At 44.1% G+C, this 16,570-nt stretch overlaps 1 protein-coding gene across 1 annotated transcript in view; it reads left to right on the forward strand.

Moving 5' to 3' along the window:
- Window positions 1-10,432: 10,432 nt before the first annotated feature.
- Window positions 10,433-16,570, forward strand: part of ADRA1A (adrenoceptor alpha 1A) — a 578,157-nt gene continuing 572,019 nt past the window's right edge. Inside the window, exons 1-2 of the mRNA XM_086943521.1 lie at window positions 10,433-10,695; window positions 12,728-14,513. Of these exons, the coding sequence (XP_086799647.1) occupies window positions 13,520-14,513 (994 nt within the window). The 5' untranslated portion in view covers window positions 10,433-10,695; window positions 12,728-13,519. The remainder of the gene's footprint in view (window positions 10,696-12,727; window positions 14,514-16,570) is intronic.

Genomic DNA, 16,570 nt, shown 5'->3' on the forward strand with positions numbered 1-16,570 from the left:
CAGAGCCTACCTCTACGTTTTGGAGGATTTGCTTCTTCGGGTAGAGGGGCGTTCAGAGGGAGGTTATACTGTAGGGATAGAGCACTCGTTAGTTTCATTATAAACAGCGGGACTAATTGCGGTTTTAATCCCCATTGCACGGCGATGCCGCGTGTTACCTCAATCCTTCTCCTCTGGTCTTGCAGCTTGTGCTGTCTCTGCCACTCGTCGCCCGGAACTCCTCGTGAGTTGTATCTGGTTCAATTTGTGGGATACCACGGTGATAGAAGAGACGACAGATTCATTGTTACATTTGCGGTTACCAAAGTAAAGAAGTTACATATTTTTACAGTGAGAGTGATAGGCACTTTCCTTACGTTGTATTCCAATATTAGAACAAATGAGTGATTATGATCAAAAAAATAAGAATATTCGAGTCATCTGTTACTTATGTGAAGCTGTGGTTATTTGAGCAATTTGGTAGAAGTTATAATATTTAGGGGCATATTTTGTTTTAGCACTCAGTATATATTTGTCCACTCTTGGCGGTAATGGCTATATTTTCTGAAGTAGCGAGTTCTGTGAGTTTTTAAGATCTGGCTCATTTATTGAGAGATAGCCAAGGAATCGAATCGTTGAGACCGTTGGTATCAGTCTTAAGTCTGTGCACCCAACGTTGTTCTTTTTCGAACAGGGTTTTTGTTGCATTCCTGTCTATTGTATCCAAGGTTTCGAGGATGACCCACTGTAGGTCATTGACAGTGTGACCTAATTCTTTGTAGCGGGTGGATATTTTGGTGGTGGTTCTTTTACAATTCACATTGCTGCGGTGCTCACAGAGTCGTTGTTTTGCTTTGCGGCAAGTCATGCCGATGTATCTCATCTGGCATGGACAAGTGATCATGTAAATTACATGACTTGTATTACAATTAGTGTGGCGAATTAGTTTCCAGTTAAAGTTAGGGAGCAACTGCAATTGTTTTGTAGGTTTTGTGGTCTCGCAAGCTGTGCAGGTGCCACAAGGATAAAGTCCTGTTATTGGGGTTGTATTCCATAATCCCGGTTGATCTTTCTTTTTCTTTGGTAGTGGTCTGGTGTGTACCAAAAGGTCTTTGATATTTTGACTTCTTTTGTTTGCAAAACGTGGTTTGGCCCAGTTTAGTTTGTTTGATGTTATAATCTTCCAATTTTCTTGATTATCTTTTTGACCTGATTTGTAACAGGACTGTAGGTGGTGACACACGTTGTTCTGTCATCTTCTGTCTTGGGGTGTGTTTCTAATAGTGCTTCTCTTGATTGATTACGTGCTCGTTTTTTGCAAGAGTAGATCACCTTTCTTGGGTACTCACGGGCCGTGAGTTTTTCACAGAGTTCCTCAGCTTGGTTCTTGTAGTTACGTATAGAGCTACAGTTCCTTCTAAGGCGAAGGAACTGGCTGTACGGAAGATTCTCTCGTAATGGACGAGGGTGAAAGCTTTTAAAGGATAATAAGCTGTTCTTGGCTGTGGATTTGAAAAAAGTCCTGGTTTGCAACGTGTTGTTTTCTGCAAACAAGGTTATATCCAGGAAGTCTAAGGTTTTCTCATTGGCAACGGATATTTTACATTCTTTTTCCGATGGGATGAAGGCAGTTGCAAGGTGGATGTCATCCAACTTTTTACAATGCAATGTTGGAAAGACAGAGGTGATGCTCTTTGGTGAAGCCAGGATTCAATGGTCTCCTGAATGGTGGCCCTCTGAACTGGGCCCAGTCCCTGTGCCAAAAACTACGGTCAAGAACTTGGGCGTCAGGCTTGAACCAGAGCTAACCATGAAGCAAAATGTTAATATCACTGTAGGAGCGTGCTTTCATGTGATTGGCCTCCTTCGTAAAATCTTCCCTTTCCTCCCTGATTTTCACAGGAAAACTCTGGTTCAGGCTCTGATCATTAGTCGGCTTGACTATTGTAACGGCCTTCTACTGGGTGCAAACGAGGAGGTTCTGGACCGTTTGCAGGTGGTGCAAAACACGGCAGCTAGGCTGGTGTTAAATGCACCCCCTAGATCCCCCTCCAGACCACTACTTCATGAGCTTCACTGGTTGCCAATACGTCAACGAGTGAAGTTTAAAACATGCTGTACTATACACAGGGGCCTTAACCAACTGGGACCTGAGTATTTGGCGAACAAATTTGTTCCTTATGTTCCCATCCGTGCCCTTAGATCTAGTGACCAATTGTTACTAAACGTTCCCAAGATCACGAAAACCAGGTTGGGTGGAAGAGCATTATCTGTTGTGGGTCCCAAACTGTGGAACTCACTTCCGTTGTCACTAAGGAAATGTAATGACCACTGTCAATTCAGAAAACATTTAAAAACGTTTTTGTTTGGTTCATTTTAGAGTGTCCCTTGTTTACAGCATCTTTAACTATGCGCTCCCTAATTTCAGTCTTGCACCGGCCTGTTACAGCGCGGAGATACTCCCTCGGGAGTTTATTCATAGCGCTATATAAGCCCATAAATAAATAAATAAAAATAAATATGTAAATTTCAAGCAATCATCTTGATTATTCAGCCAGCATTGGAAGTTCTTCAGAGTCTCGAGGTTCCCTTTCCAAATGAGGAGGATGTCATCTATATACCTCTTCCAAAAAATAATTTGTTCAAGAAAGGGGTTGTTACTGTTGTGAACATAGATGTTTTCAAAAGTACTCACATAAAGACAGGCCACACTAGGGGCAAATGTACTGCCCATGGAAGTTCCATGACGTTGGATGAAGAGGGTGTCTTTGTACTGGAAGAAGTTTTCCGTTAGGGCCAGTCGGCAACATTCGAGGACAAAATGTCTAGGTGTTTTATGAGGCCATTCCATTCCAAAAAGTATTGTTTCCAAAATATCTAAGGTTTTTTGTTGTGGCAGGCTCGTGTAGAGACTCTCTACATCGAGTCCTACTAGGAGCATTGTGTCTTCTGAGTATTCGAAATTAGTCAACATATTTAGGAGGTCTCTTGTATTTTTAAGGTACGTCGGTGTTCTTTGTACTATAGGTTTCAGGTATTAGTCAGCAAATTCTGAGAGTGGTTCCAAGATTGAATTAATCCCAGAAACGATTGGCCTCCCTGGAATCCTTCCTTTGTGTGTTTTTGGAAGGGAATAGAAGTACGGTATAACTGGTGATTTAGTTTGTAAGTAAACCTCTTCTTTTTTGGAAAGCCAGTTGTTTGCTTCTGCCTCTTCGATCATTAGGGATATTGTTCTCTGTATGCTTGCCGAAGGGTCCGTTGTTATGATCTCATAGAATTTGGTGTCGGAAAGTAGATCAAGGCATTGTTTGTCATATCCTTCAGTGGATAATATGACTATTCCTCCCCCCTTATCCGCAGGTTTTATTACGATCTCTTTGTCGTTCCTGAGTTCGGTAAGGGCTGGTCGTTCTGCCTTCGTGATATTTTGGAAAGGTTTTTGGAGTTGTTGATTTAGATCATCCAGATCTTTCATTATGCTTTTCTTTATTTAGCTTCCTGGTTAGAGTCATTTGAGAGCCATATTGAGCCTTTTGCTTGTTCTTTAAGACAAGATCCAATAATTTCCCCGTTTAACATAGGAGAATTAACTATTAGGACAGCATTATATGCTGATGATCTTCTCCTTTATACTTCAAACCCATATGAAGCAATACCTAGATTATTTAAACTTGCTGAGGATTTTGGTATTGTTTCAGGATATAGTATTAATAGGGATAATACCGATGTTATGTGTTGGAACAATCCAGTCCCTGTCCCAGAAGCTAAGACTAAGATGAGATACTTGGGTATCCAATTGTCTCATAAATTAGAAGAAATCCCCAAGACCAGCTGGGAAGCAGCGATAAAGGAGATTAAAAAACTTTTATCTAAGTGGAACTCCCTGCCTTTAAACATCTATGGTAGAGTGAATCTAGCTAAAATGATTATCTTACCAAAGGTAACTTTTTTGTTTAATTCTATTCCTTTAGTATTTAATAAAAAAGATATCCTTAATTTGCAAGGCAGGATAGGTTCTTTTATTTGGGCGACAAAATCCCCAAGGATAGCATGGAAGAAGCTAAGGAGAGGATGAAAATTAGGCGGTTTGGCTCTTCCAGATTTGCTACTCTACTGTTATGCCTTCCAGTTTAAAAATTTCAGACTTTTAGCCAATAAATTGGATTCTTCATCTAACAGTTTACTCTTTCAGGCTATGCTGCAGGACCTTCCATACGATGCAGATTGTTTTCTGTTTAAGTTTGGAGATCAAAAATTCTTTAAAAAGGTTAGACTGAAGGTTTTGAAGGCTGCTCTACATTATTGGCTTCAGATTTGTAAGTTGCTACGTATTCATTATTATCACCAATATGCCCCGATCTGGGACTCTCTTGGTACCCCTGACTGTTTGATGGATCAACTAGCTCCCCGGTTAATGTGAGCTGGTCTCTCTAGATGGGGGGACTTTTGTGATGCATCGAAAGTATTAAAATGGGAATTTTTGGTTGGTTTAACCGGGGGCACTCTTACGAGATTTAAGTTTTACCAATTGTCGGCTTGGTGGGGAAGCCAAACTTGGGATATAGAGGACGAGAACCCCCTGTTGGACTTAATCAGTAATCATAGAGTAAGGAGAGGGGAGACCGCTCAATGGTATAAAATACTATTAGACAATAGGGATAATCTGGAATCAGAGGTCATTAAATTGTGGGATCCCTCCATGGTCCAGATTTCAGATAACTTATTGAAACTGTGGACAGATTCTTTCTCTATGTTTCAGAAAATATTCAAACCTTCTAATTTAAGAAGAAATCATTTATATACTATGAATAGAGCTTACTGGACTCCTGCGAAGCTCTCCAAAATGTCTGCAGTTCAATATTCGTGTCCCAGATGTAAGGCTCAAGATGCAAATGATATTCATATGTTTTTTGAATGTCCTAATATATGCAACTTCTGGGGACAAGTGTGTAAGTTTTTGGAGGATGTACTTGCACTTTCAATTATATGTACTCCTAGATTGGTTTTTTTTGGTCTCCCATCTGATCATGGTGTTGATAGCAATTTATCACAGTTTATCTTCTATGTAATAGTGATCGCCAGAAGAGATATCTGCAAAGTGTGGAAGTCGGTACACCCTCCGACATTTGCAGACTGCCTTAACAACATCATGGCCATGAGTAAATTTGATATATTATGTGGGGGAGAGAGGTCTGCTAACATATGGTCAGTCTTGAATGCCTGGAGTGAAAAATAAACTAATAGTCCAATGATTATGCCAGAGGTCTTGTGGTCCTGTCCTTCCTGTGCAGCAAGTACCATCACGATAGGAAGTTGGACGGGTAACAGCCCCACCTCTGGGCAATCTTCATTGGCTATCCACAAACATGAGGGTTGGAAAGGAAGGTTTGTGTCAGTGGCCTGAAGAGTGTCTATTCAGAGTAACTACTTACTGGAGGCATATATGAGGACCTCTGTCTGGTGAGGCACCTGTGTATCTAAAAATGAAGCCTGGCACCACTGTGCCCTCCTGAGGCTCATCTCTGGGGCTCTTAAACATACTGGCCCCCAAAGCGCTGCAGCTGCCCACTGTCAGGCGGGGGAGCTGTAGATGCAAATAGACCCGGCACTACGTTGCCCTCTGGCCCCAACGGGAGCTTTCAAATAACTTGCCTCAGGTTGGAGCGCGCTGGCGAATTAAATAAACATGCCCCCGATGGAGCCACGCACAGGCTCTAAAAGTAAACAACTGTGTCCTGTGTTGGAGCTAAGCATGGGCGGAAAATCCGTTACGCTCGCGGATTTTGCGGATTTTCGGTAAATTCGCAATCCACGAGATCTGCGAATTTCCCGCAAAATCCGCAAATTCGCACGCAGCGGATTTTTTGCTGCGTGCGGTGTAAGTTCGCAATTGCGAACTGGTACAAAACCCTCGCGAACTGGCAGAAATCCTTGCGAACTGGCAGAAATGCTTGCGAACACAAAAAAGCATTCAGCAGGTTCAAAAGTTCAAACTCATCATTAGTAACCATTCCCTGTAGTGCTTCCTGACAAGGGCCCCTCCAGAGTTCAGTTTCTAGTTGCAACAATTATATGACCCTGCTCTGACCCTCACAGCAGGCTCATAGAATAGCTACAAGTAGGCCACAAAGGTCCTGGAAAAAAAAATTGCACTGCAACAGAAAGCAAATTACAGATAAGGAAGCAGGTGCCAGACTGGAATTTTAAAACAGTGACACATTAATAAATCAACCCCAAATTAATTCATGTCAGTTGAAGCAGGCAGGTGTGCTTGCTTTTCCCCCCCATAATCTACAGTGATGATGAACCAGAGGGTGGCATTGATGCACCAGAGGATGACATGGGTAAAACAGAGGGTGGCAGGGGTGAAACAGAGGGTTCTCTGAACCTGTGATGATGAACCAGACGTAGAAACAACATAATCGTGACCGTTGTGAGCCGACATGTAAGTTCGCAATTGCGAACTGGTACAAAACCCTCGCGAACTGGCAGAAATCCTTGCGAACTGGCAGAAATCCTTGCGAACACAAAAAAAGCATTCAGCAGGTTCAAAAGTTCAAACTCATCATTAGTAACCATTCCCTGTAGTGCTTCCTGACAAGGGCCCCTCCAGAGTTCAGTTGCTAGTTGCAACAATTATATGACCCTGCTCTGACCCTCACAGCAGGCTCATAGAATAGCTACAAGTAGGCCACAAAGGTCCTGGAAAAAAAAATTGCACTGCAACAGAAAGCAAATTACAGATAAGGAAGCAGGTGCCAGACTGGAATTTTAAAACAGTGACACATTAATAAATGAACCCCAAATTAATTCATGTCAGTTGAAGCAGGCAGGTGTGCTTGCTTTCCCCCCCCCATAATCTACAGTGATGATGAACCAGAGGGTGGCATTGATGCACCAGAGGATGGCATGGGTAAAACAGAGGGTGGCAGGGGTGAAACAGAGGGTTCTGGGAACCTGTGATGATGAACCAGACGTAGAAACACCATAATCGTGACCGTTGCGAGCCAACATGTAAGTTCGCAATTGCGAACTGGTACAAAACCCTCGCGAACTGGCAGAAATCCTTGCGAACTGGCAGAAATCCTTGCGAACACAAAAAAATCCGCAAATTCGCAAGAATTCGCGGATTTTGCGGATTGCGAGTTCGCAAATTCGCAAAATTCGCGAACGCCAGATTTGCAAAATTCGCCCATGCTTAGTTGGAGCAGCCCTCTGTCAAGCGGGGCTGCTCAGGAAAGAGGCACCGACGTGGTGCCTCGACTTTGCTTCCCCCATCCAACTCCACTCACCGGCTCTCCTGGTGGGGACTCCTCTTCTCTTCTCGCCGGCTCCTCTTCACCCGTTCCCCCTCCTGGGACCCGGGACTCTGCACGGAGGATGTCTCTCTGCGCGGAGGGACTTGGAAACTCCGGTCGTCTTCGCTCAAGATAGTTCTCCTCTAATGCGGCGGGGCAGGCACCGACAATGTGCCTCGGCCACCCTCTGCCGCCGCCACCATACTGCTCCTATCTGCGGGGCACTCCCTCTTCACCCGGGCCCACTCCTGGGACCCAGGGCTCCTCAAGGCGGCTACTCACGGCTTCTCTGGTGGGCGGGACTACCTCTCCCTGCTCGCCGGATGTGGGCAAGGCCGCCTGATTTCCGAGCCGCCGCGCTCGATCGCGGCGGCTCCTTAGGAGATTTTCATATGCGGGGTGGGCACCCGTGGAGTATATAGGCAAGGTGGGCACCGCCAAAGCCCTAACGGCACCAGTACGCAGGGTGGGAACCCGCTGGGCAAAGAACAGGAGAGCGGGGTGGCAACCATCTTGGAAGTAAAACACAAGCGGCCATAACGCGGGGTGGGTACCTGCCACGAAGCAAGCAATAGCAGGGGAATCCCCACGCTGGGGGTTCCCTCCCCAAAACGATTGCAGCCCAGCGCTGCAAGGGGGAAGCAGGCGCGCTCCTCCTCAGGACCACAAAGCGCTCTGCAAGCATAGAAATAAAGCGCTCACCAGGCGCTAGGCTTAAGGTCCTTAGAGATGAAGAAATGAGGCAAAAGGTCCCAAAATGGAAGGGTCTCCCAGGTCCAGGGGCAAGACAGGGCCCAAGGAGGCAGCCCTCCTGGGCCCCAGCAGTAGCACGCACCCGCAGGAACAGCACTCCAGAAAACTGAAAACTCATGGGGACATAGCCCCTGTATTTATATTAGCAACTCCCTTTGTGTCACAGCTCCAGGTTTAGGGATACCAGTTAGAACTGGTATAGGGGAGCGTTGGAGGACTTTGTTTTGCTCAGCTCCTCTCGCCTTTGTCAGGTGGGGGCTCAAGGATTAGATGCACCACAGGGGGCGGTGCCAGCATTGTGGAGGGAAAATCCAGTCCTATTCAGGTCCCAGGTGCAACTCCTCCCTCCCATCTACGTGAAGATCTCCCTATTCACCACTGGGCAGACTCACCCCTGTCTCCTAGAGCCCCCACACCTCTCAGCTCCTGTCAATCACAAGCCAGACATGCAACTCACATCAGGCAGGCAGACTAGCAGGACACAAAAATGCCCACTTCTAAAAGTGGCATTTCTCCACCAGTCACCATAAATCTGCGCACACCATTGCGCAGCATTTATCCTCATGAGTTCATACATACTAAACTCGCCCCTGCACTCCTCTCATACCAGGATTTATCATGGACACACATATCCATAATTCATTCCTATGAGTGGGCAGGCCAATCTCACTACACGCACTCAGAGAGTGCACACACTTTACACTGGGCCACAGTGCTAAAGTGCGCAGAGGCCAAAAATCACTACCACTATGTCAGAGCTTAAGGCAAAGAGTTCAGGGGTGCACCTGCCAAAAGGGCCACGTCCAACATTTGTCTTTAGGCTTCTACAGGTTTTTAAGGCACTGCAGGCAATCAGACCACAACATAAGGCTTCCTTCCAAATTGCTTGGGGAAAAAAGAACCAGGAATCCAATTGGGTGTTTAAACATTGACGAGATATAGTAACTCGGAACACCAATGTTGCTCGTCATGCACAAGGCAGAGAAGAAATCCTAGATCAATGGCATTTTACACCTGCTAATCTTCACATAATGGATCCCACGAAATCAGAAGACTGTTGGAGGGTGTGTGGAAACAGGGGAACCTTAATGCACATTCTTTGGGTGTATCATAAGAGCCACTGGATCATTGCAACGGTCAAGGAGAGTCAGACAACACAGTGTCCAGAAGTGATCTTACTAGAGAGCCCGTCAGAGGAAAGTTTTCCGCAACACACCAGAAAGGGTCAACTCAGCACACTTGCTCCTAGCAACAAAGCAAGAACTAGCTGCTAATACCTAAAACTGAAAAGTGGCGTTTTAAAGGTAAGTCCCTGCTGGAGACATATTAATGAAGATTTGGGGTTCCCAGGTTAAATTCTTAGATAAAGATCATAGGGATTTGCATTTGCAAGAAAGACAGAGCGTTTTCTGTATTACCTATGCATTATCTATGGACAATATCACAGATGAGTCTAGCAACAGGCTTAGGTAAGTCGGGGATGAGGATGAAGAGGGAGTTAGTTGAGACAGTTGATGTTGGTTGATTTTGCATGTATTAATGCCATTGTTTATATCAGTGTGTACTTTCGCCAAATTAAATCACTTGATGCCAATTTAAATCACTTGATGCGAAGATTAGTGCAAATACCTATATTATCAAAACCTCATAAAAATCTATGGAAATGACTGAAAAATAAAACAAAGTGTCTTTTCCGTTGGTGCCACTTGATGCCAATTTAAATCACTTGATGCGGAAGATTAGTGCAAATACCTATATTATCAAAACCCCATAAAAATCTATGAAAATGACCTAAAAATAAAACAAAGTGTCTTTTCCGTTGGTGCCAGTTTCCTGAAATAGCACAGTAGCTGAAAGCCAAAGCTCACATGGTACCACATCCTAGAAAGGTTTGAAATATGAAACTCTCAGACTTGCTTTTTGTTTGCACTTGACACAGGAATTGGGCAATGGCAATATTGTCCATGCCAGCTGGCACTTGTTTTGCTTCTTCGGCTCACAAAAGACAGACAATTACATAAGTATTTTTCAGGGACCTCTGTGGACACAACAATAGCACCAAGGTGCTGCACGAAGGGCGTCAAATTCCAGGGCGTGCGTAAGAAGCAACAGACAAGAAATGCCGTTTCCACAGCCATTATGTAAATCAAGGTTTAAAATGCAAAACGGCTTCACCGAACAGTCTGGAAACGCACAACATGCTTCAGACAGTTCAGTGACTTAAAATCCCACGTAGGTTGTGTCTTTTTCTCGCCCCACTCCTCCCCGCCAGCTCACCCCTCCCAGGAGCGCTCGTTGCCGTTCAAGAGGATAGATATTTCTTCGACGGCGGACCTACTGCTCGGCTATACCATGGATTACGGTAGACGGCGAGCTCGCCTCTGCAGTCTATGAGAGCAGTAGTAAAGTTGAATCTCGCCGGCGAGGCGCACTGTGCTCACAGCACCGACAAACTGGCGAGGATGACTGAGGGCGGAGAAGGGGGCGCAGGAAAATACCACCCTGGAACTGTGGTCAGGCGTCAGGACTTACAAAACTTGGGTACTGTGGAAAGAAACGATCTTGTGTACTAAGGTTCTCTGAGACGTCTCCCTAACGAAGCCTGATGAACTATGCCGCTCTTCCAGATGCCTGGCGGAAGATTTGGACAGTAAATACCAAGGTAAGGACCCTCTGCAGCCAACAAAGAGTAATCCGGCTTTTTCAAATTCATTGTTCCCCTACCGATTTCCATATAGCGAATGCTATCCGCAAGGAGCGCTTCAGATAGTTAGGTGCTTGGATTTTTAGCCTTAATGAGTTTATGATCTTAAGCAAAATATCTATACACGTCTTCTATCAAGTTAGTGTTCTGTGAATATCTTTTAATACAGTGCAGAAATGCATCTTCGTCGTCATTCAAGGATAGTAGACGCTCTTATAAATCTAATTACAATTACAAAATAATAGAATTGACATCCTGTCAAACAATGAAGCGTGTCCATAAAAATGAAATTTTAAAGCATGTTCTAGGTTTATCATGTCTGACTTAATAAGAGCATTGGCCGATTCCTTGCACTCTCAATTTGGTGAAGTGAGAGATTTGAGGCGTAGTGTGGCAAAAAAAAGTGTTCAATGTCACACACTGTGGTGAAACGGGGAAGCCGTGATTAAATAAACAAACATTTGGTTTTATGGTAACAACGCCAAACCAGGGTTTTATTAATCCCGGAGTTCACGTGTTATTTTAGTGCATATTAGACATATGTGTTCAGTAATAAGACATAACCATATGTTTTAATAAACTTCAAAGTGCAATAAGAGGTATGTGGCAAGTTCTACTTTTTGTGCACCATACACAGGAGTTGGGCACTAATAAAAGAAATTCATCGTCTGTGGAACATAATTGTTTAAATGGGAGATTTTCAGTAATCTGTGTTCTGATGTTGACAAAAAGACACATTGGACTTGAAACCTCATGGACTGCGCACTTTGACCAAGGGTTGTGTGTTTGTTGGATTTAACCCACAGATGCCAGATGCGCACGTTGGTTCCCCTTCAATCTAAATGCGCTGCAGTCCTCCGCGAGGCTTCCCTCGTTATCGGCTGTTAAAACCGAGCCAAGAGAGGGATGCCAATTCCCATGATGCACTGCGAGCGCAGTGCAGGCTTGAAATAGTGTATTACACATCTTGCGTGTTTTCTGGCAAAATGCGGTGAAAATATTGTTCCACTCCCGGGTGTCCTACCCACGTCTGGTGAGAGGTAACTTCCAAAGAGCATGCATTGCCCTCCCGTCTCTGTCAACTCAGCTTCCAGGGTTATTGGGACTGTAGCAACCACTGCGGCGTATGCACATGAAGTAGTTTAATCTCAGTATAGTGAAACGAGGGCCATGAGCTCAGAGAACCGCGTCGTTTTAACCGGTGCTTAATTTGTACCGGTGGGCGCAGACAGTGGGCACTAGAACTCCTTTTTGGGGACCAAGACTTTGTTTTCATTGTTAGGTTTTGTCCCAGAGCAATGAATTGAGGAATAAAAAGAAGAAATAAGGTTTATTATCTGTGGCAATAGGCTGGACCAGTGCTTGGCTCCGAAGAAAAACTTTACGGCTAGGCAGGTATCTTTTAAAAAATTAAGCATTTCGCATGCCCAGTCAACAGATAGCGCTGTTGTAGACCCGTTTAAATGCCTGGCCTTGACACTTGTCCTTCATGCTAGCCGTAGTTGTAAAGAAAAAGAGCATCTTTGTGTAGACGGGTATAGGGCTCCAAGCATCGGTGCACTGCCTGAGCCCACCATGGACAGCGTACACAAACGGTCACAGTCTGTATATGGAAGTTTTCCCAATTCCAGTGTATCCTCGAATCACTCTTACAATGACGTCGATAAAAACAAGTACAAAAGTTCGAAAAACGTCCACCTGTGGATATGTAATCCCTCCTTGTGAATAGTAACAGCCTTGCTATTTACAGAAAGAGCCCTACATGTAACAATTCACATTAAGCCTGTTTTATGTTAGTCTGACCTTAAAAAATCTGCTTCACCCTAATATCAACACAGATGCAAGGGGTCCTTCCTTCGATGCAACGTGCACGGAAAGGCGTTGTTTTAAGCTCTTAGGCAAGGGAATGTGTGTTTTTTCTACCTGTGGCATAATGGTTCCGGCTGCTCTCTAAATCTAATTTAAATATATCTGTCTTTAAATCCCGTAGGAGGCGCAGCAGTGAGTCCCAGGAGGTTGGCGTGTATACACAACAGGAACAAATCAAACCCTCCGCCCACCTCCCGTAAGGACCACCGCCGTGTTACAGAAACATAGCTTGGCCCTGAAGGCGGGATGCATCAGTAAGCTGCTGCAACGCCAGGACCTCCGCGCCCCCTGAAAGCTCAATTCAATCTTGCAAGGCACGAAGGACGGAGTTCCGCACGCGCGACCAGCTATCATTTTCTCCAAGCCAGCTTTGCCCCTGGGTCTAATAAAAAGGGCAAATGCGACGTCGAATCACACATGCCAGGGATCTGCATCCTGAAAACAGACACTGCACTGCCAGAAGGGTTGTCACCTCCTTTTTGCCGACAGAGTAAAGCTGGCAATGCTGTGCAAATATGGTATCTAAGAGGAAAGAGAAATTATCCCATTCTTTTTGTAAAGCACTGAGCACAGAAAACCTTCAGACCCAGAAACAAAATGTGGGGGCTTGCAGCTTTGTGCACAACTTAACTAGTCCTCCAGCACTATCTAGGTAATGTGTGAATGTCCACACCTGAGATGCTTCTCCCACAGCCCGCCTGTGTCCAAGAAAGAGAGACGAAAAAAAGAGGAACATTATCTTTACAGTGTTGAAACGCCCTATATATGAACATTGCACAATCATTGGAAGTAGCTTGTCCTCATGGTACCTCTTAGTGTGGTCCCTGAACTCTTTCCTGAACTTCCAGAGAGACGTTTTGGCAAAGCAGCGGGGTCTTTTTAAGATGCTGTTCAGTCCAGTTGGGAGGACGAAATGAATGCGCTGGCGCAGAACTGGAATTACACAACATCAGCATCGTCCAAGCCAGCTCTGTACAAGACAAAATCCGAAAGCATTACCCACATGACAATGGTTTTGCTTATTGAAAACAGGACATCAGAGATCCACTCCGACTGCATCAACTGCACCCAGGCTGCGGCCGCCATTAACATTTCCAGGGCCATTGTTGTTGGGATTGTTCTTGGGGGCTTCATCTTCTTTGGGGTGCTGGGGAATATTTTGGTCATCCTCTCAGTGGCTTGTCACAGGCACCTTCAGACTGTAACACACTACTTCATCGTCAACTTGGCCGTGGCAGACCTCCTTTTGACCTCGACAGTGTTGCCTTTCTCAGCGACCTTTGAGATTTTAGGGTATTGGGTCTTTGGGAGGATCTTTTGTAACATCTGGGCTGCTGTGGATGTGCTCTGCTGCACGGCTTCGATCATGAGCTTGTGTGCCATATCTATAGATCGCTACATTGGAGTCAGCTACCCTTTGCGTTATCCAACCATAATGACCGACAGGAGAGGTCTTATTGCCTTGGTCTGCATATGGGCCCTATCTCTTGTGATTTCCATTGGACCTTTGTTTGGCTGGAAGGAACCTGCCCCGGACGATGAGACAATTTGTCAAATTACAGAAGAGCCGGGCTACGCCATCTTCTCAGCCTTTGGCTCCTTCTATATCCCATTGACCATCATCCTGGTCATGTACTGTCGGGTGTATATCGTGGCCAAGCGGGAGAGCAAAATCTTGGCATCTGGGATGAAGACAGAAAAGTCAGACTCAGAGCAGGTCACCCTCAGGATCCATCGCAAGTACACTCCAGAAAGCGGAGACTCCTCATCTAGTTCTAAGAACAAGACCGCCTTTTCCGTCAGACTGCTGAAGTTCTCAAGAGAGAAGAAAGCAGCCAAGACTCTGGGAATCGTGGTTGGTTGCTTTATCCTTTGCTGGCTCCCTTTCTTTCTAGTTATGCCAATTGGTAAGTGTTAAGTTCATTTTTCTTCAAACTCAGGGAATACGTCTTTCTCTTGACCTATTTTGTGCATGATTTGAAAAAACGTTATTCATTATTTCAGTGTTCACATTTCAGAGGCGCCGAACTCTGGGGATGGAGATCTAGTAAGCATCACCCCAATTCCATTATACTTTTTTTCTTCAGGTTCCCAGTAGAAATTTTAACTGACCTCAAACTTTTGTCAATCCTTATTTACTTTGAAACTGTGAACTTTACGGTGTGCCTTAGAATGAAGAGATGAAACTGCTCCACCTCCTCTTGTAATGCTATAAATCCCCGTTCAGCCATGTGCCAATAACTGTATCAAATGAATATGGTGCCACGAAAATATCATATCACATAACAAGACTATTGATGGCTAAAATAACAACAGTGCTAGCATATATACATAACTATAACAACTATAGCTTTTCTATACTCCACATATATGTATCTTGAACTTATATATAGCTTATATGTATACATATATAATACATTCATTGGAAAAAAACAAAGGTTAAAGTAACTATAAAGTTAGGGGAATTTGTCAGTGACAACATTAATGGTTTGGACTAAAAAACAAAGAAATTCACCAGTTATAGTTAGCAAAATTGTTCCCTGCCATGTACTGCTTATGACCTCACATATGAAATCACTCAAAACATGTTCTATTACATCATTCATGACATCATTGATGGCATCACTGATTACATCATTCAAGCTTCTGTTGTACCCATTGCTCTATAAACTCGTACACCATTAGAGCTATGAAAGTAAGTGCAAAATTGCTTAGAATAATATGAAATGCCATTACTACTATCATACCCCCATAGGTAAAGCAAGCTTGTGTTATTTGCAACATTGGCCTACAGCAGACACTTAATGGGTAGTTCAGTTTATGTTGACTATGAACCACAGATAAAAGGGTAAACAATTCCCGCACTTGGAGACCAAAGCTGTACAAGGCTTAATCACGGGCTGAACACGGCCTGAATACCGTTAATGAAAGTTATCCGCTGTGAACTTCACATTCAACAATTTGCTGACGGCAACCGGACAAACCGACTGGTGCCGTGACCTTTTAAACAAAAAACCACCCGATAAGGACCGGGTTGGAATTATCACCGGTTCCCCGACCACTCGCCTCGATCATTAAGATCAGCCCTGAGGAGTCACAGCCACATGCTGTGATGAAACACGTGTAGGCTTGAGTGACAGGTACAGTGATTCCCAAGAGGTGAACACTGTTGATGAATAAAACTTTTGAAAATTTACGTTTGGTTTGATCTATCCCGAATGAATGAATACTTGAAGATGAGAATATCATTTGGATACGTATAGTGTGCTCTGGATCCCTGCCCAATCAGAATAAGAGGGAGGTTTTGTACCTCTTCTCTTTACAGAGGTTAAGGTTTTCCTCTGGCCAAGAAGCACCTACCTTGATGCCATGACAATCTAATACTTTACCGTGAGAAGTTGAGCGCCAAATTTCTGAACACTTAAAAAACCTACTCGTAGACTATTCAAAAACCCTGCACACAATGTTCAACCTGTATACAACCGTTCAGGGAAAATCAAGGTTCTCCAGATACTCAAGCCCTGTTCCATAACTAATTTCCTACTGCAGTCTTTATTTATCTGTATCAAACCCATCACAGTCACTGAATTTGCACTGAGAAATTAAGTTTATATGAGTAAAAAGAGATAATGTAAAAAGTGCTTACCCTATAGAGAGAGTTTACTTTTTGTCACAATGCATGCAAACAATGAAACTTTCATGAGATAATGAGCGAGATGGCCCAGTCAAAATATAGCTCCCTGGGCCAATCAGAATACTCTATTTCTTAAGACTGGGTTTGAGGTACTCTTGCAAGAGTCCTTTGAAATTAACTCTCCAGATATACAAATATATTTGAATCTTAATTTCTCAAAAACTACTGAAAAGATTTACACCAAATCACAAACATGGCAATTGGCATGCCAAGGCATAGCTTCCTGAAAAATATGGTGTAATTCCGTTCAGCAATTTTTTGCTGTAGCCC

This window comes from Lissotriton vulgaris, chromosome 11 (assembly GCF_964263255.1).
Source record: "Lissotriton vulgaris chromosome 11, aLisVul1.2, whole genome shotgun sequence".
NCBI lineage: Eukaryota > Metazoa > Chordata > Amphibia > Caudata > Salamandridae > Lissotriton > Lissotriton vulgaris.